The 21,201-nt window shown below is 33.4% G+C and overlaps 1 protein-coding gene across 2 annotated transcripts in view; it reads right to left on the bottom strand.

Annotated features, from left to right (window-relative positions):
• The window catches only part of PIBF1 (progesterone immunomodulatory binding factor 1), a 271,889-nt gene that overhangs the window by 5,419 nt on the left and 245,269 nt on the right, over positions 1-21,201 (bottom strand). For both annotated transcript variants that reach the window (XM_031958465.1, XM_031958464.1), the window contains exon 17: positions 11,336-11,503. In XM_031958465.1, the coding sequence (XP_031814325.1) occupies positions 11,336-11,503 (168 nt within the window). The remainder of the gene's footprint in view (positions 1-11,335; positions 11,504-21,201) is intronic.

Genomic DNA, 21,201 nt, shown 5'->3' with positions numbered 1-21,201 from the left:
TTTTTTGTTTTCTAATGTCTCCCTTTTGGGACAGTGTTTTGCACATGGGAGGTTTTCAAAGAATATTTGCTGAACTTAATTTAGCTGAATAAAATAAAGTGATTAACATCTTCTATGAGCCAAGGTACCAAGTTTTACTAGGACATAGACAGTTCATCAACCTCTACTAGAGTTGGATGAAATATCACTGCAAGATCATGAAATACATGCTCAAAACTTTCTGATGACTAATTTATTTTCTCAATTACTTTATTACCTTATATTTCAATATTTTACAAAATAGAATACAGGTGCTTTCTGAATATAATTAAGACATAAAATGCAGGCATAAAATGAAAAAAATATATATTTCAGGTATCTTGATATTAGGGCATGAGTCCTCTCTAAAGTTACCATGACTGTTCTTAATTGGGAATTATAAATTAATTTTCAGGTACAAATTAAATTTATATAAACTTTAATAGTGTGAGAACATTAAAGTTCTAGGCTGAGAGGCCAGACTCTAGAATCTTGATTAACCCTACTAAGGTACAACTGTCTTAAAGATCTGGCTTGAAATCAAAAGCCAGCCGTAGCCATATTATTATATCAAAAGATAATTTGCCCAATAATTGAAAACTTTTCTCAACCAAATTTTTATAAAAATAAGAAACAAAATTGTAACTCTCATATTAGCAAATGTTAATGAGTGGTAAAGTGACCAAAGGTCAGGTGGAAAGGAAGAAAAGATAAAAGAATAGAAAACCCACACTAGATAGTATGTTCTTATCAACAGAATTCCAAAAGGGAGAGAGGCAGACTAGAAAATGTTTTACTATATCAAAATATTTCTACTTAATTTTAAGTTAATCTCTACAGCTTTTTCTTTGTTCCTAGATAATCTAAATTGTTTTGGAAAATGATATTTATATTCCATTAAATTTAAATGATTTAAAAATTGTTCTTTACCCCTACCCTTAACACAAAACATACAATACTAGAGACAAACTTCTAGATATCCTATTTGCCCACAGGAGACAGGATATATCTCTTCTGTACATATATTCTAGTATATATCCCACATAAAACACTCTATAAGACTTTGCTCTAACCAATTTTATCTTAAAACAATTTGTTAATAACATATCCAAACTCACTTGGCTCTTTTCAACAATGAGGTGATTTAAGGCAATTCCAATAGATTTGTGATAGAAAGAGCTATCTGCATCCAGAGAGAGAACTATGGAGACGGAGGGTGGATCACAGCATGATATTTTCACCTTTTTTTGTTGTTTACTTGTTTTTTTCTTCTTCCTCATTCCCTCTTTCTCGCTTTTGGTCTGATTATGTGTGTGTGTGTGTGCACGCAACATGATAAATGTGGAACTATATTCAGAAGAATTGTACATGTTTAACCTATACTGGATTGTTTGCTGTCTAGGGGAAGTGAGAAGTGGGGAAGGAGGGAGAAAAATTTGGATTACAAAGCCTTTGTAAAGGTGAATGTTGAAAACTATCTTTGCATGTATATATCCAAATTCTACCATAATTCTTACTAAATCCCACTGTAATGCTCTTTTGGATGGTTTCTGTCTGTCTTCTAGTCCTTCTATCTCCATCCTCATCTTCTTTCCCCTGACCAACATTATAAAGGAATTAGTTGTCTCTCTCTGATGTTTAATATGTGTTAACAGAGCCTACTAAAGAAATTGAACGTACAGACATTGTGGAATTATTATTTCCTATATCCTCAGTAGACTCTAAGGCTATTTTTTATTTTGCTGCCCATATTCCACTTTGAGCAGTGAGCTGCCAGTAAGTATATATTTAGGAAAGAAGGGGGAGGGCCACAGGCAATATTATGAGCCAAGGCACTGCATACCATTTTGGAATGGGGTAAGGTAGCAGAAGCAGTGCTAAAGACAGACATACTACTATAAGAAGCTAAAATGTAAGGATCCCAAAAAATGATCAGGTTGTTCCAGGTTACAGGGGAAAGTTAAAGAGGGCATGAAGTAAAGAGCCAGAATACCTTGCAGTCACTGTAGGACTCAAAGTGAATAGGCTGCAGGGAAAGAGGTAAATATGGCTGAAGGGAAAAGAATGAGCCAGAATTGCAGAAATAGCAATAGCTGCAATCTGTTTCTTTTTAAACCATAGTATTTCTTCCAGTGGGATATTTTAATTTAGCTATCAGTCCAAATTACAAGACTTTTAACAACTCTGAATACAGCTAAAGCAGAGCAGGAAAAAACTGAGTTCTGTAACTCATATGGTTATGCAAATAGTCTAAGAAATAAGTCTACTAGTTTGTTTCATTGAGAATTTGTGATTGTGAATTGTGACACAAGAATTTATCATAGCTTTTCCATAATAATATATTTAGATTTTAGTTTTCAGTAAAGTACATAATTAGCAAATCATTTCAGTCAAAGGACCTGGAAACAAATTATAAATGTTACCAGGCCATAACTCAGAAAACTATTATGGACTGGGGTAGAGCCAAGATTGTGGAGAAAAGGGAGGTATTTGTCTGTTCTATTCTCCAAAGTCCCTCAAAAATACCTTCAAATAATGCCCTAAGATAAATTCTGGAAGGGCAGAATCCACAAAAGGACAGGGTGAAACAATTTTCCAGCCCAAGAAAGTTAGGAGAAAAGATTTGTTGTACCAACGTAAGAGTAGAGTATAGTCTAGTACAGGCTAACCATAGCCTGGCCCCAGTAAACTGGGAGCAGACCTTGAGAAGGACTGAATCAAGAGTAGTAATGGGTGCTTCTGAAGCTTATAGCCCACAGATAGTAAAGTGTGTGTGTGTGTGTGTGTGTGTGTGTGTGAAAGTGTGTGTAGGGCTGGAGTCAAACAAGTAGATAGAAGTCAATTACAGGAGTCTTTTTGCTGGAAGTGGGGGCACGATTTTATTGCTTTGCCCATACACAGAACTGGGTCATAGATTTGGGTAGCAATCCCTGGACAGGAAAGAGTGCTTGTGGTCATTTAGACACCAGAGCACAGGTCAAGAGAGTATTAAATACTTCTTTTCTTAGGTTATACCACCTTGGAAGAACTGAAAACTATCATTGAAAACAGCTGCACTAAAATCCTTGGAACTTGGAATAGTCCATTCTTCATTCTTCAGCAAAGAGTTAAAAATCAAGAAATAGGCTGGAAAAATGAGTGAACAACGGAAAAAATTTACTACAGAATTTTGGAGACAAGGAAAAATCAGAACACATACCCAGAAGCCAATCAAAATCAAAATTTTTAAGTCCAAAGCCTTAAAGAAAAATATGAATTGATCTCAGGCTATAGAAGAGCTCAAAAAGGATTTTTTAAAGTCAAGTAAAAGAAGTTATAGGAAAAATTGAGAATTGAGAGTGATGCAAGAAAATAATGAAAAACTAATCAACAATTTGGTAAAGGAGGCATCAAAAATACTAAAGAAAATAACATCTTAAAAAAACAGAAAAGGTCAAGTAGTAAAAGAGGTACAAAAATCCAATAAGAAGAATGCCTTGAAAAGCAGAACTGGATGAATGGAAAAGTACATATTAAAATTCATTGAAGAGAAGGGTTCCTAAAAAAAATCCCAAAGTTGGCTAAATGGAAAGAGACACAATTTCACTGAAGAAGAGTACTCCTTTACTGAATGTGGATCAAAGCATAGTATTTTCACCATTTTTGGGTGGTAATATTGTTTGCTTTTTTTTTTTTCTCGGTTTTTTTTTCCCCTTTTGATCTGATTTTTCCTACATAACATGATGAATATGGAAATGTTTAGAAAAATTGCACATATTTAACCTATAGTGTATTGTCCACTACTCTGGGGGAAGGAGGGAGAAAAATTTAGAACACAAATTTGGATTACAAAGCCTTTGTAAAGGTGAATGTTGAAAACTATCTTTGCGAGTGTTCTAAATCACTATTGATCAGAGAAATGCAAATTAAGACTCTGAGATACCTGTCAGATTGGCTAAGATGACAGGAAAAAATAATGATGAATGTTGGAGGGGATGAGGGAAAACTGGGACACTGATGCATTGTTGGTGGAGTTGTGAACAAATCCAACCATTCTGGAGAGCAATCTGGAATTATGCCCCAAAGGTTATCAAACTGTGCATACCCTTTGACCCAGCAGTGCTACTACTGGGCTTATACCCCAAAGAGATACTAAAGAAGGGAAAGGGACCTATATGTGCCAAAATGTTTGTGGCAGCCCTGTTTGTTGTGGCTAGAAGCTGGAAAATGAATGGATGCCTATCAATTGGAGAAAGGTTGGGTAAATTGTAGTATATGAATGTTATGGAATATTATTGTTCTGTAAGAAACGAGCATCAGGATGAATACAGAGAGGCTTGGAGAGACTTACATGAACTGATGCTAAGTGAAATGAGCAGCACCAGGAGATCATTATATACTTCAATAACAATACTGAATGAGGATGTATTCTGATGCAAGTGGATTTCTTCGACAAAGAGAAGATCTAACTCAATTTCAGATGATCAATGATGGACAGAAGCAGCTACACCCAAAGAATATAATACTGTTTTCATTTTTGTTTTTCTTCCCGGGTTATTTTTACCTTCTGAATCCAATTCTTCCTGTGCAACAAGAGAACTGTTTGGTTCTACACACATATATTGTATCTAGGATATACTGTGACATATTTAACATGTATAGGATTGCTTGCCATCTGGGAGAGGAGGTGGAGGGAGGGAGGGGAAAAGTTAGAACAGAAGTAAGTGCAAGGGATAATGTAAAAAATTACCCAGGCATGGGTTCTGTAAATAAAAAGTTATGATTATTAAAAAAAAACTATCTTTGCATGTATTTGGAAAAATAAAAGCTGTAGTAAAAAAAAAAAAAAAAAAAAAAAAAAAAGTAATCCATAAAAAATAGAATTGGCCAAATGGAAAAGGAGGTACAAAAGCTCATTGAAGAAAATAATTCATTAAAAACTAAAATTGATCAAATAAAGCTAATAATTCTATGATACATCAAGAAATAATAAAATAAAACCAAAAGAATGAAAAAATAAAAGACAATGTGAAATATCTCACTAGAAAAATAAGTGACCTGAAAAAACAAATCCAGGAGAGATAATTTAAGAATTATTGGATTACATGAAAACCATGATCAAAAAAAAAAAAAGGCCTAGATACCATCTTTCAAGAAATTATCAAGGAAAGCTGCCTGATATAGAACTAGAGAGTAAAACAGAAATGAAAAGAATCTACTAATCATCTCTTGAAATAGAACCCAAAAAGAAAATTCCCAGAAACATCATGTTAAGGAGAAAATGATGCAAGTAGATAGAAACAATTCACATATTGTGGAACCACAGGATAACACAAGATTTAGCAGCTTCTATATTAAAGGACTGGAGGACTTGGATTATGATATTCCAGAAAGCAAAGGAGATGAAGAGGGTTTGCGTGTGTGGTTGAAATGGGAAGGTGATAGAAGCAAAACATTTTTTGAGGAGGGACAGGAGGATTGGAGTGAATAGAATAAATGGGGGAAAATCTAAGATAGAGGGAAATACAGTTAGTAATCATAACACTGAAAAAAATTTTGGAGAAAGTTTCTCTAATGAAGGCCTCTTGAATACAGGGTCAAATTTATAAAAATAAGAGCCATTTCCTAACTGATAAATGATAAAACATATGAAATCAATTTCTGATGAAGCAAATAAAAGTACTATAGCTATATGAAAAAATGCTCTAAATTACTATTGATTAGAGAAATGCAAATTAAAAAATTCTGAAGTACTATCTTATATCTGTTACATTGGCTAATAGGACAGAAAAGGAATCTCATGGAGGAGGAAAAATGAGAATACACAATTGGTGGACTTGTGAACTGATTCAACCATTCTGTAGAACCATTTGAAAATCTGCCTCAAGGGCTTTGACCTAGCAATACCACTATTAGGTCTACATACTAAAAGAGGAAAAAAAAAAGGAAAAGGACTTGTATATACAAAAATATTTATAGCAGCTCTTTTCTGGTCTCAAAGAAATGGAAATTGAGGTGATGACCATCACCTGGGAAATGTCTGAAAAAGTTTTGGATATATGATTATGATAGAATACTATTTATATAAGAAATGGAAGTGAGCTAGATGTTCTCATAAAAACCTGGAGAGACTTACATGAACTAATACAAGATGAAATGAGTAAAACTAAAAAAAATTGTACATAGTACAATGATGATCATATATGAATCATTTAGCTATTTTCATTAATGTAATTTTATTCAAGACAACTCTGAAGGAATTATGAAAAAAACAAACAAAAACGTATCCATCCCCAGAGAAAGAATTGATGGGAGTCTAAATATAAATGATGCTTTTTTAGCTTTTATTTTTCTTGTGTATTTATTTTGGTTTATGTTTTCTTTTATAGCATGACTAATATGAAAACGTTTTGCATGCCATATATAGCATATATATATATATATGTAATCTATAGCAAATTGCTTGTCTTCTCAATGAGAATGACCAACAAAGGAATTTTAATCTCAATTTTAAAAACAAATGTTGGAAACTGCTTTTACATGTAATTAGAAAAAAATAAAATATATAAAAAAGAAAACAATTATGTATTAATACTTTTTAGTTTATGTACAAAACTAAAAATCAAAGATAATTTTTAAAAAATTTTATTTAATAGCCTTTTATTTACAGGTTATATGTATAGTAACTTTATAGCATTGACAATTGCCAAACCTCTTGTTCCAATTTTTCCCCTCTTTCCCCCCACCCCCTCCCCCAGATGGCAGGATGACCAGTAGATGTTAAATATATTAAAATATAAATTAGATACACAATAAATATACATGACCAAACCGTTATTTTGCTGTACAAAAAGAATCGGACTCTGAGATATTGCACAATTAGCCTGTGAAGGAAATAAAAAATGCAGGCGGGCAAAAATATAGGGATTGGGAATTCAATGTAATGGTTTTTAGTCATCTCCCAGAATTCTTTCGCTGGGCGTAGCTGGTTCAGTTCATCACTGCTCCATTGGAACTGATTTGGTTCATCTCATTGCTGAGGATGACCAGGTCCATCAGAATTGGTCATCATATAGTATTGTTGGTGAAGTATATAATGATCTCTTGGCCCTGCTTGTTTCACTCAGCATCAGTTCATGTAAGTATCTCCAGGCCAAAGATGATTAAGGTAGAAGAAATAAGTCTATTTAGGAAAGGAGTTTTCCACTAGACATTAGTTATGAAAACTTGATAAAGATAGAAGATTGCCATTTGCTACCTCCCAGAATAAGTGGATCCACTGAGGCACTGAGACCTTCTCATTTGAGCCACTTTTGGTCAAATCATTCAGAAATGCAGTGTAATCTAAGCTCAATAATGCCAAATTAGGTAGTAAAGTTAGGCAGTAATAGATAATACTTGTTTTGGTTGGGTTAGTTAGCTTGTCTAGACACACCAGGAGCAGAATGTCTGGTAAAACAGAGGCAGTAAACACGAAATGAGGTAGATAAAGAGTATTAAAAAAAATAAGAGATCAAAAACAAGTTGGTAAGCTAAAATCAGGAACACAAAAGGTCAGGGTCAAGAAAGATGGGGAAAGCTCTTCAAAGTTAGAGGATGACATTCTATAGGGCTAAAAGGACAGGTAGAGACAGAGAACCATATAAAGTTATCCTTGGTGGTATCTCTTCTACTATAAATGCTAGTAGGTTAACTCTATGTGAATTGCATTGTCTTTGTTTCTACAGGAATCCCTGACATTTAGATTATTGAAAAAAAAAACCCAAAACTTTTCTAATTCTAAGAGTTATTATGTATTCAAATATATTACTGAAGAAAATTCTAGAATCTCTTTTGTTAATATCTTTAAAAATAAGATAAATGAGGATAATGATAGTACTTATCTCCCAAAGTTACTTTGAGAATGAAATGATAATTGTAAAGTGTCTGGAACATTATAAGTGCTATAAAATTGTTAGCTGCTATCTTTATTAATAAGTAAGAAAACCAAAGCAAACAGGTGAAGTGACTTGTCCAAGGTCATACAGCTAGTAATGTCTGAGGTTACATTCAAACTCAGGTCTTCCTGACTCAAAGCCCAGTGCTCTATCCATTGCACTTCTTACTCTGCCCATGACCAAATATTTGAAGATGTGATAGTTGTTTGGACATATCTGAAGGGATGCCATTTGGAAGGATCCTTAGAGTTATTCTCTGCAGAGATAAGTAGAACCAGTAAATAGAAGCTTCAATTTTTCAGGCATCAAAAGCTCCAGATTTATTCAAGTTAAAGTCCTCATCTTCTTTTACCCATAGGAAAATTTAACATTAGAATCCCTTCCCATTTCCAAGTAAAGGCTTCCTTCCTTTCCTCCCCTATTCAGTCTTTCCTCTCCTTCTCTTCACCCATTCTCCTCTAGGATTCTTCTCTTTCTGAAACCAGATAATTCACTTTCCTTCATTTGTGGCCCTTGACTTGACTTCACTGTGTCACTTACTCCTCTTTATTATCCCACCTCTTTCCCCTTATTCCATGTACCCTCCAAAACTGTAAAGTAATATTCATCTCATGTCTATAGACATGATGCCTATCATAAGGTGTACCAGATTCTATACATATCCTGTCAGCCTCCTTACTCTTACCTCTCTCCTTTCACTCCTATAGTCTTGTATACATTTAGAAAAAAATCTCTTACTGTTTGTTTTTTTCATAGTGACTCTTTTGGTATTGTCTACATTTACTCAGTCTTCCTGCCTTTGTTGTGCTCAACGTGCAAATAATCTCTTCAGTTCTCATTTTTTCTATTAATGTTTCAAATTCTTTTTGATTAGTGAATTTCTATCTTTTATCCTGTATGGTCACTGTGAGCTGCATCTTGTTTTATTTCTTCCCCTGCTTTTCTAGTGGGAATGGAAGAATCATGTTATTCAGTTATCCTTTCCTTTGAAGGAAATTTGAATATCTTTTTCCTCACAGAACTTGTTTCTGAATTGAATAACTAAATTTAACTTACTATATAAGTTGGAATTTTTAGTATTTTTTTTCTGGAGGGTAATCCATGAATTCTTTAATTGTGAATTTCATTTTCTGTTTAGAAGCTCTGAGCAGTTCTCTTCTATTATTTCCTTCCTTGTGGCATCAAGGTTTTTTGTTCTCATGTTATTCTGGGAGATGTATGATGTTCAGATTTTCTCTATGCATCCAGTCTTCAAAATCTGTATGTTTTGCTTCCCTTGTGAGCTTATTTTCTATTAAGGTTTTTGTTTTTTGTTTCTCTTCTCCTAGATTGTGTCTATTTTGCTCATTATTTTTGATGTGCAGAATATAAATTCTGCTTCCATAATGTTCATTTAAAAAAAAAAAACACTCAGAAATAGTTTATTGTGATTCCATGTTTTCCTCAATTTCCACAGGATCTTCTGTTTCATCAAGTATTGGATCATATTTCTTCATTTTGCAGTATTTGTTCACAGATGCCTGAACTAGTTTACTACAGCTGGAGACCATGTTTCCTTCTGTTGTTATTGCTATTGCTACTGATTTGCCTATTTATGTTCAAGGTTTTTGATACTTTTTTCTTCCTATAATCTTTGGTACTTTTATGTTTTTCCCCTTTCCCCGTTTTCCTTATTGCTCACTTCTGACTCCCTTCCTTCTGACTGTGGTTTCCTGGGGGACAGATCTCAAGAGTGTCTCAGCCTTTCCCTATACTGGGCAATTTGCAGTTCACTCTCTTAGGTCTCTGTCTCAACTGATTTTGGGGTGTTAACTGGCCCTAGCTGGACGCTGTGCTCTTTCCTTAGGCTTGTGGAGTGCTGCACAGCTCCCTAAGTGAATAATGTCTTCTTTCTTAGGCGTCCCTATCCTCACTGTTCCATAGTTCTATGGCCTGGCATTAGAAGTTTAGATCTTTCAAAAAGCTGTGCTCCCGGATTGCAACCCCTAGCAAGCTTTTGCCTGTCAGGCCTGGGAAAACTTCCACAGTTGGGAGTTCAAAGTCTCTGTGGCCCTGGAAAGTATGGGGGTGGGGGAGAGATGAGCTTTAGAACAAGGTAGGTTTTGATAGAGTCCTCTGCTGTTTCCTTGGGTCGGCTAATGTGGCCTTGCTGCTAATAGTGTGGGAAGTGATCGAGGACTGCTGAGTGAGCTTAGGTCAGTAAGCAATAGCTCCTAGATTTTTTAAAAATCTTTTGGATTCTTTGTGTCCTAGACCATGGAAACAACTGAAGATGCTTTATCTTTGGTGCATGATTTCTGTTTTAAGAAGGCTGAGTTTTTGTGGGTATTACAGAATATATCTAATCTGCCATCTTGTTGCTCATGTAACCCGAAAATAAAGGAGAACTTTCTAACAATGAGAGTTAACCAAAAATAGAATGGATTGCCCCAGGTAGATAGTAAGTTTCCCATTACTCTAGACTTTCAAGCAAAGACTAGATGGGTTTCTATTAGGGATATTATAGAAAGGACCCCTACATGTGTTGTCCAGATGACCTCTAAAGTATCTTCTAACTTGATTCTTTTAGCACATTATACAAGCAGGTAATAGGGTTTAGTTTTATCTCTAGCTTCATACCACAAATTGTCTATATGACCTTGGGCAAGGTAATCAGCCTTTCTGAATTTCAAATATCTTTGATGTAAAACATCCAGAAAGAAATTCAGAAAGGCTGGATTCATGCCCATATTCTATGAATTGATATCTTTTCTAATATTTAAAATCATTTATTTCCTTATTCTCATTATGTCTAAATTCTCAGCTTTTTTTCTCAATTTCTTCCTTCCTTCTCATTTGATCCCTCACCTTTTTCTTTGTCTGCTTCCTTCCTCCCCTCCCCCAGTTTTCTACTTTAATTTAAGGCATTTAAATTTATATTATATGTAATGTATTTAGCTTCATAATTTTAGAAATAAAAAAGGAACTTAGGCTATTTACCAAAGAAAGCAAAATCTTATTTATTCCCCAAATCTCCCATTTGTATTCCTCTATAACCAATGGCTAGGCAAAGACAAACTCTACATTGTGGGGGTAATTTCTACATATTGTTTTGGAAGTGTTAGGTTATCTCAATCCACAAGATATAAACATCAGTAGCCAGGCAGGCAACAGAGCACATATCTGCATAGCACTTTAAAGATTATAAAGCTATTCAAAGGCAGGATAGGATCTCCAAAGTTCCTTCCAACTCTAAAAGGCTGAGGTGTATTTATTAAAAAGAAAAAAAAAAAAAAACCCAACCCACAATAACCAATATATAGCAAATGGTAAGGTGAAATAAATTTAAGAGTTTGAAGTAAATTCTATTTAATATGACAGTGTATATGACAAACATATAAATTATTTCTTATTGTACTTACAAACACTGTTGGTTTGGGTATAAATACATTTTCTTCATTTTCTTTGGGTAGATCAACAGGATTTGTTGTCTCAGTCATAATTTTTGTCTCGTTTTTAGGAGCAGGTAATTTATCTCCACAGTGCCTGTTATGCATATTAATTAGAGTCTTTTTCATTACTGCCAACTCCTGTTGAGTAATAGAATAAGAAAATATGAAACAACTGAAAAGTACAATTATGTAAATCTATCATTAAAATGAGAAGGAAAATAAGAAAATAAATCACATAAATAAAATGTATGGAAAAATACAAAAGTATAAGTCAATATAGGATTGCAGAATCTTCTGAGTTGAAAGGGACCTTAGAAATCTAGTCCAACTCTTAATCTGAAATATGATATATATATGCATATATATATATATTTGCCTCATATTTTGTAGAATGTCAATACTTTTTAATTTGCACTATTAAAATAATATCATATTAGTGACAAACTAGCTTCTATTTAACTATTTTGCTTCTGTGTTAACATTTAGTTTTTGAATAGTCTACAACATTTTATTATGTTTTTAGCTATCTTGAATTTAATTTTTTTCCCTTCTTATTCACAGACACCTAAAATGCTCATCTGTTCCAACTCCTAATTTATACATTTGAGGCCCAGAAAAGTTAAGTGACTTGTTTACGTGCACACAGGTAATAAATAGCAGAATGATGATTCAATCTTAGATGTGTTATTTCCATGGCACCTCTGCATCTCTTCTTAATAATGTTTGTTTTAACTTAACTTCTTGACCATCAAAATGGTTTCAAAGTTTGGAAAAGAAAAAAGAAAAGGTCTAAGTATTTGCAATTTCCTATTAGCTATTTTAATAGAAGGTTATACAGAAGAGTTGATACTCTTGGCTCAAATGTGGTTTAGGGGCTATCTATATATTTTTTTCAAATCCTGCTGTTATTGATCCTTCAGTAACACGGGCAACTGAGAGTAGGCTTTCCCTTATAATTCAGAGCCTTTGCTAGACTACTTTGAGGTCAGATTAACCTGTATTATTATACAATGACAAAGTTGGAAGAGATCTGAGAGGTCAATCAGTACTTAAACAAGAATGAATTGTCTATAAGTATTGCTAAAAAAGTTAACCACTTTCTGTATGAAGACTTCTAGTAAGGGGTCACACTTCCCTTCCTAAGCATACCAACCAATCTGAGGTAGTTCTAATTGTTGCTGAGTTTTTTATATATTAGATCCAAATATGGATCTATAACTTCTCATCAATGCTTCTTGTTTTGTCCTCTGGCTAGAATAAGTCAAATTCTTCCTAATTACAGCAGTGCATAGGTCTTTGCAGTTAGAACTCAAGTGTTCTGAAAATGCTTAGCCATTGTGGAGGATTCATGGTTCTAAACAGAACTAATGTAATTTAGTATAGGCATAATAAGCTATGGTAGCTACTGATCATAACAGAAAAAACTACCTCTTGTTTATAATTTGAAGAAAACTACCTACCTCTGTAGGTAGTTCCATCTCTGTATAGCACATTCTCCAGTCTCTTTGCCATTCTATTTGCTTTTTTTCTGAATTCACCAGTTTGCCTAATTTTTCCTAATATGCGAGATGCTAAATTGAATACCTCAGAAACAGTCTGATAGGAAGCATCTAGAAGAATTTTTACATCCCTTGTTCTTGATACTACACCTCTTTTTAATGCAGTTAAGGTAGAAGATTTTGCTGACTCATGTCACATGATCCATATTAAATTCCCTAAAGCTCTCAAATCTTGTTAAGCGATAACCCCCTTAGATCGTACTAATGAATCTTAGTATATAACTTTATACATATCCATATTAGATTTTTTTAAAGGGTAAGAAAGCTTTTCAGATCTTTTTTGAATCCTGATTTTGTCAACCAATTATCCATCTTAGTTTTATAAATGTGACAAGTATAGCTTCTATGATTTCATTTAAGTACAAGGCTAATGACAGATCACTAGGGGGTAAATTTAATTTAATTCCAGTAGAGGCCTTTTTTCAAGTTAACATTGATGTATTTCATTCAACTAGTTCTAAATCTACCTAACTGTACTATTCTTAACCCACAGCTATTTTATCTATAAGCACAGCATGAGAAACTTACACTGTCAAATTCTTTGCTGTTTCATGGGACTTGAAGCCAGTGAAGCCAGTATTTGGAGCAGAAGAGGAAGAGCATTAGAATGACAGAAATATGTAATAGTTTGTGAAAGAGCACAGTAGACAGACTAGGGTTGGATATATAGCTTTGGTGGTCATCTGAATCAGAAGAATAAAACTTCACAGGTCACATTTGCCCTTAGAACTCCTAATTGTATCAACCAGATTAAAATATAATTGGGAAATGTTCAATAAAGTATATAAAAATATGGTTTTCTAAGTCAATATAAAGATTGTGGGGATTTGTTTCTATTTGAGTTTGACACAATTAATCTGAATCATTATGATAACTGAACCCACTGGAATGGCTAAAGTAACCAAATAATAAAGTCATAAAGAGAAAATTTTGAGAGCACAGGATAGTTATGGGACATTTCAGAGAGGATTTCATGAGACTAAGTACAGGTTAGACAGGTCAGAGAAGAACCAAGAGTTAATAACAATGTTATGAAAACGTAAGAGTGAGTATTCAGGAAAAAAGATGGTTTAGAATGTCAAATGCTACTGCAGATAGGTTTAAAAAAAAAAAAAGGAGGAGAAGGAAAAAAACAGCTGTTTTTGAGCTCACATGGTTTCTGGACTTTTGGGGCTTCTCTTCTACATGTACTCCAGTCACATTTTTATCAGTTAAATTTCTCTAAGAAATGGTACTAATCTGAATCTATTTTAATCTACTTCTCATTTCAGAGTTAATAGCTAATTTAAACAGCAAATTCTTCTAATCTTTACCTTCTTCTCTGTTTTGGTATTTGACTTCTGCTTTAACATGATTATTGGAACATAAATTGGTGTTAGTTTGGTGTTTGTCATGTCTATTATTTTCTATCTCACAATATTTAAATTACTATTCCTTGACAGGAAAAACCTAGTAATCTTCTTTAAGAGATAAATAGAATGAGACTTAATAAAGCATCTAGAAATCACTGTATTCTTTCATTTCTTGATCTCAAATCACATTTTTCCATGTATTTTACCATGAGCGATCAGCTTGAATTAAAGAATCTTAAGTTCCTTGAACAATTTTTGTCTCTTTATCCTTTTTCCAAAATGTTGGCTACAAATATCTTTATAGTATATAAGAATTGTGGATGATTAAGTCTCCCATGAGATGACATTTTAATGATTTTTTATCTTTTTGAGGATATGCAAGCCAACCTTCCAGTTAGCCAACTTCTATGTGCATTTTAGTTTTATAGTGAAAATACCAATATTGATGTGAAGGAAAGAGGCAGGGACTCCCCTGAGCTCTTCCCCAAATTCCTTCAAATGAGTACCAGAGTACAGAGTATGGAGTACAAAAAACAAGGGGGAAACAATTTTTAGGCAAGATCATGTGGAAGATTAATGGGAATGGTCTCTTGCACCAGGTAAAAGTGGACTGCAGTATAGCTCAGCCTGCACCAGCAAAGACCTACCTCCATGAAATCAAGAGCAGGCCTTGAGGTGACCACAGAAAGCTACTATTGGTCAAGGAAAAAATATTGCAAGCAGCCAGGAAAAAACATTCAAGTGGAACCACTATCAGGATAACACAAGATTTAGCTTTTTAAACTTTGTTGTTGTATTTTGGCCTGTATTTTCTTTCATAACATGACTATTATGGAAATGTTTTGCAGCATGACTGCACATGTATAACATATCAAATTGCTTGCCTTCTCAATGAAGGGTTGGAGTAGGGAGGGAGTTTGGAACTCAAAGTTTTAAATGAATGTTTAAAATAATTTTTTACATATAACTAAGGAAAAATAAAATACAGAAAAATTTTTTTAAAGTGCCTATAGTTAAATTAATGTTAAATTTAACATTTTATTTCCCCCCCAATTACTTGAAAAACTATTTTTAAAAAAACATTCTTTTAAAAAAATTTTGAGTTCCAAATTTTTTCCCTTCTTTCTTTCCCTATTCATTGAGAAAGCAAACATAAATTAATATTTATGAATTTAAATACCAGATTATCCTTAGTAACTATGCCTCTTTATTCCTTGCTCTGCCACTATTATTACTGTGGCAGTGGAAGGAGGTCACACTGAATGGAAGTCCATTCTATAATTTTCCTTGTTTAATATGTTGTTATAGCCAAATAATCACCTGGTACCCAATTTACTCCTTAGCTAATACCTTTATAGCTAAAACATGCAATTTTGTTAACAATATAAAATCCCTAATGATTATAATAGTATTAATTTAAAAATAGCAAAGATGGAAAAAAATGAGATTGCAGAAAGTTTGACATGAGACTAAACTTTTGAATGAAACTAAAAGGATAAAAATAATAGCTAGCATTTAATACTTTAAAAAACACATTACATATGTGATCTGTAGATCCTTATAGCTACTATATAGACATATAGTGATATGAAGTATATGTTCTTATCCTCATTTAACAGATGAGAAAAATGAGCCTAAGAGGTTAAAGATTTGCCTAGAATCATAGCAATAATTCTATCTAATGCAGAATGTGAATTCAAATCTTTTTCACTTCAAATTCATTGTGAGACAAATCATTATTTCATGATAATAGATTCAATATGGAACAAATTTGCTGATGATTTTGTAGTATTCTGTATTTATCATAGAGACAATGGAAGTAACACTTTTGGTCTCTTAAGTCCTTAGATACCAATGAATGAGGAGGAAATAGCTCTTTGTTTCTTTTTTCTTTCAGAGTATTTTTCCCCAAAATTATATGTCAAGACAATTTTTATCATTCATTTTTATAAGATTTTGAGTTCCAAATTTTTCTCTCTTACTCCTTTTCTCTTCCTAAAATGATAAGGATAGATTATACATGTGCTATTGTGTGAAACATATTTCCACATTAGTCACAGTAATGAAAAAAAGAAAGAGACCAAAGGGAAAAAAACCACACCAAAAAATTAAGTGAAAAAAAGGACTCTAACTACATCAGTTCTTTTAGCTGGGTGTGGATAGCATTTTCCTTAGTGAGTTTTTTGTACTTGTCTTAGATCATTTATGTTGCTGAGAAAAGCTGAGTCATTCAAAGTGGATCCTCATACAATGTTGCTGATACTATGTACAATGTTTTTCTGGTTCTGATCATTTTACTTTGTATCAGTTTATACAAGTCTTTCCAAGCTTTTCTGAAATCTGCCTGTTCATTTCTTTTTGCACAATATCTATATTATGTATCACAGCTTGTTAAACCATTCCCCAACTGATGGCCATCCCCTGAATTTTCAATTCTTTGCCCCAGAAAAAAGGTGCTATAAATATTATTTGTACATATAGGTCCTTTTACTTTTTTTAAATCTTTTTTGGGATACAGACCGTAGTAAGGGTATTGCTAAGCCAAAAGTTATGCAGTTTTATAACCTTTTGGGCATAGTTTCAATATGCTCCACAGAATGGTTGAATCAGTTCACAATTTCGCCAACTGTGCATTAAGATCTCATTTTCCCACATCCCCTATAAATTTTTTTTGCACATTGTAGATATTTTCCCTTTTTCTTAATGACCTCTTTGGGATACAGACCTAGTAATTCTATTGCTGGTTCAAAGGTTATACACAGTTTGCCCATTAAGCATAGTTCTAAATTTCTCTCCAGAACATTTGGATCAGTTCACAATTTCATCAACTATGCATGACTGTCCAATTTTCCCACATCCTCTTTTAACATTTATCATTTTATTTTTTGTCATGTTAGTCAATCTGATAAATGTAAGGTTGTCAGAGTTATTTTAATTTGCAATTGTCTAATCAAAAGTGATTTAGAGCACTTTTTCTTTAGAGCACTGTATGACTATACATGATTCCTTCATCTGAAAATTGCCTATCCTTATCCTTTCATATTTTATCTATTGGGAAATGGCTTGTACTTTTATAAATTTGACTCAGTTCTCGATATATTTGAGAAATGGGACCTTTATCACAGACACTGTAAAGAGTGCTTCCCAGATTTCTGTTTTTCTTCTAATCTTAGTTGCATTGGTTGGTTTTGTTTATACAAAAAATTTTAATATAATCTTGTTATGCTCTCTATCTCTTCTTTGACTGTGAACCTGTAACTCATTTAACTTCTTTAAGAAATTGGATGCTATACTACTTGGTACATATATGTATTGATATTACTTTGTTGTCTATGAGATCTTTTAGCAAGATGTGGTTTCCTTTTTTATCTCTTTTAATTAGGTCAATTTTTGCTTTCCCTTTGTCTGAGATTTGGATTGCTACCCCTGCTGTTTTTTTTTTTTTTTAACCTCATCTAAAGTATAATAATTTCTTTTTCAGCCTCTTACCTTTACTCTGTGTGTGTCTCTTGTAAACAACATTGTAGGATTCTGGCTTTTGATCTACTCTGCTGTTTCCATTTTATGGGAGAGTTCATTACATTCCCATTTATGTTCATCTCTCCATTTATGTTATGATGAACATATATTTCTCTCCATCCTATTATTCCTGTTTGTCTTCTTTTATCCTTTCCTTCTTGAAAAGTGTTTTACTTCTGTCTACTGCCTCTCCCAAATATTGCAGTTTACAAAAGGTGACCAAAATCATATATTACCAACTACTAATCTGGTGACCAAAATCATATATTACCAACTACTAATCTATGATCCCACTTGTTTATTTCTTCTTTGTTATTCAAGGGTTATCTTTGATAAAACAATGTTGTAGCTTGTTGTAGCTCGTATTCCCTGTCAGCTTTCCATCAGTTGTGCTGCTATGAAGTGATCTCTTTTAAAAAAAAAATTGGACTACCCAAAAAAGAAAGGAAGAAAGAAGGAAGAAAGGGAGGGAAGGTGAAGGAGAATGGAAATAATTTCTGAAAATTTACCCATTTCTTTTAATATTTTTATTAAATTAATTCCTGTTTGTCTTCTCTCTTCTTTTACCCTTTCCCTCCCTGATAGTGTTTTTACTTCTGTCTACTGCATCTCTCAATCTGCCTTCTTTGTCAAACCTTTCCCCCGCCCCCTCACACCTTTCTGCTTTATCTCCTTCCCCTTCCTATGTCCTGTCAGGTAAGATACATAAAACTGGTTGAGTATATATTATTCTCTTTTTGAGCCAATACTGGTAAGTGTGAGGTTCAAGAGATGTCTATCACTCATTCCCCTCTACTGTAATATATTTTTTGTGTGGGAAATGGCTCTTTAGAAGCTGAATTTGGATAAAACATAGCTGAACTTGATCAAGAACAAGACAGAAGATACACGATGGAGATATTTTGAAAGAAATAAAATAAAAGGTTTGTTTCAAGATAATTCGTGCAAAAGAAATCCTGGAGGCTGGGAATATGGAAGATAATATTGCCAAATGTGTCAATTCTTTAAAAATTTTTTATGTTATAAGATGGCTCACTGGGTAGAGAAGAGGGACATATCTTCAGAAATAAATGTGACTCAGAAATAAATGTGACTTGAAGCTCAGGGATGGTGGTGGCATATGTTCATTAACTGGAATGAATAAATTATAAATATGAATATAATGTAATTGTGTCAAAAGAAATAATAAACCTGGAAAGACTTGTATGAACTAATGCAGAGTGAATTGAGGAGAGAGTAACTTAATATTATGATGACATTCAAAAAATGAACAATTTTTAAAGATTTAAGAACTCTAATCAACGTAGTAATCAAATATGACTCCAGAGGACTGATAATGAAGGATGAAATCCATCTTATGACAGAGAGACGATATTATAGACTAGACTATATGAAGAATAATATATAATTTTGGACATGGCCAGTGCAGGAATTAATTTTGCTTGGCTATTCATTACATTAATTAGGAAAAATAAAATATTAATTAATAAAACAAACAGACTCACTTTAAATCCCATCTTCTGCAAGAAACCTTTCTCAGGCATTTTGCCCTCCACCTCCAACTAATGAATTTTCTCTAAGATGACTTTCCATTTACAATGCCTATATCTGATATTTATGGAATTATTTGCATTCTCTATTAAAATGTGAGTTTCTTAAGAGGAGGATCTGTGTTTTTGCCTCTTTTGCAGCCTCATGACTTAGTTCTTGACACAAAGTAAACTCTTAATTTCCAGAATAATGTTACAAAACCTCAATAAGATCTGTCACCTCTCAAAAGAAATCTGCCTAAAAATCTACAGCTGAAAAACCAAGGATCAAAAGATACTTATTGTCCACATTATAATAGAAGTCTGGAGAGGCAATATGTATATTTGGACAGATACTCTAGTTATCTGGATAGTGAAGCAGCTTGAGCTTTCACTATACTTCCCCTCTCCACTTAATAGTATTTTATTTTTTCTAATTACATGTAAGGATAGTTTTTTCTTTAATATTACAATAATATTTTATTTTTCAAAATACCTGCAAAAATAGTTTTCAACATTTACTCTTGCAAAACTTTTTTGTGTTCCAAGTTTATTTTCTCTCCCTCTCTTCCACCTCTCCCTTCCTTCCCCCTCCCCTGAACAGCAAGTAATCCAATATAGAGTAAACGTGTGCAATTCTTCTAAACATATTTTCATATATATCATGATGAACAAGAAAAATAAGATCAAAAAGGGCAAAAATGAGAAAGAAAAAAACAAGCAAGCAAACAATAACGGCAGCAATAACAAAAAGATGAAAATAACAGGTTGTGATCCACATTCAGTCCCCATAGTCCTCCCTCTGGATGCAAGTGGTTCTCTCCATCAGAAGGCTATTGAACTTGGCCTGAATCCTGTTATTGGTGAAGAAGAATCAAATCTATCACAGTTGATGATCACATAATCTTGTGGCTGTGTACAAAGTTCTCTTGGTTCTACTCATTTCACTTAACATCAGCTCATGCAAATCTCTCCAGGCCTTTCCAAAATCATCCTACTGATTATTTAATAGAAAAATAACATTCCATTACATTCATATGCAATAACTTATTCAGCTATTCCCCAAATGATGGGCATCCACTCAGTTTCCAGTTGTAAGGATAGTTTTCAATATTCACTTATTATAAGATTTTGAATTCCAAGTTTTCAACCTCTTTTCCTTCCCTTCTCTCTCCCCAAAATGGCAAGCAATCTAATATATGTTGTATATGTTATTATGTACAATTATATTAAACATTCCAAATTAGTCACGTTGTGAAAGAAGAATCAGAACAAAAGGAAAAACCATGAGGAAAAAAAATAAAAATGTTAAAGTAGTATGCTTCGATCTGCATTCAGATACCATAGTTCTTTATTTGGATAACAGCTTCCATCCTGAGTCTTTTGGAATTGTCTTAGATTATCTAATTGCTAAGAAGAGCCAAGTCTATCACAGTTGATCATCGCACAATATTGCTGTTAATGTTGTAAAGTGTGAAGTTTAGGGGCAGCTAGGTGGCACAGTGGATAGAGCACCAGCCCTGAAGTCAGGAGGACCCGAGTTCAAATCGGCCTCAGACACTTAACACTTCTTAGCTGTGTGACCCTGGGCAAGTCACTTAAACCCAAATACCTCAATTAAAAGAAATTTGCGAAGTTTGATGAAACACCAAGACAACTAATTGAACAATATGGAAAATAATTCCATATTAAACTCACATTCCAAAAATATAAGTATTAATATATTATGATTCTTTTTTCTTGTGGTTTTCGAGTTTAAAGACAGAATTTATGCCAAAGACAGGAGGAAAGTAGTTGCTATAATAATAAATTATTTATTAATACCATCTGAATTGTAATGGCATGTATAATTTGATTATACTACTGATGACATAATT

The sequence above is a fragment of the Sarcophilus harrisii genome, chromosome 3 (assembly GCF_902635505.1).
Source record: "Sarcophilus harrisii chromosome 3, mSarHar1.11, whole genome shotgun sequence".
NCBI lineage: Eukaryota > Metazoa > Chordata > Mammalia > Dasyuromorphia > Dasyuridae > Sarcophilus > Sarcophilus harrisii.
The sequence above is the reverse complement of the archived record's forward strand: the minus strand, read 5'-3'. Positions and strand labels throughout refer to the sequence as shown.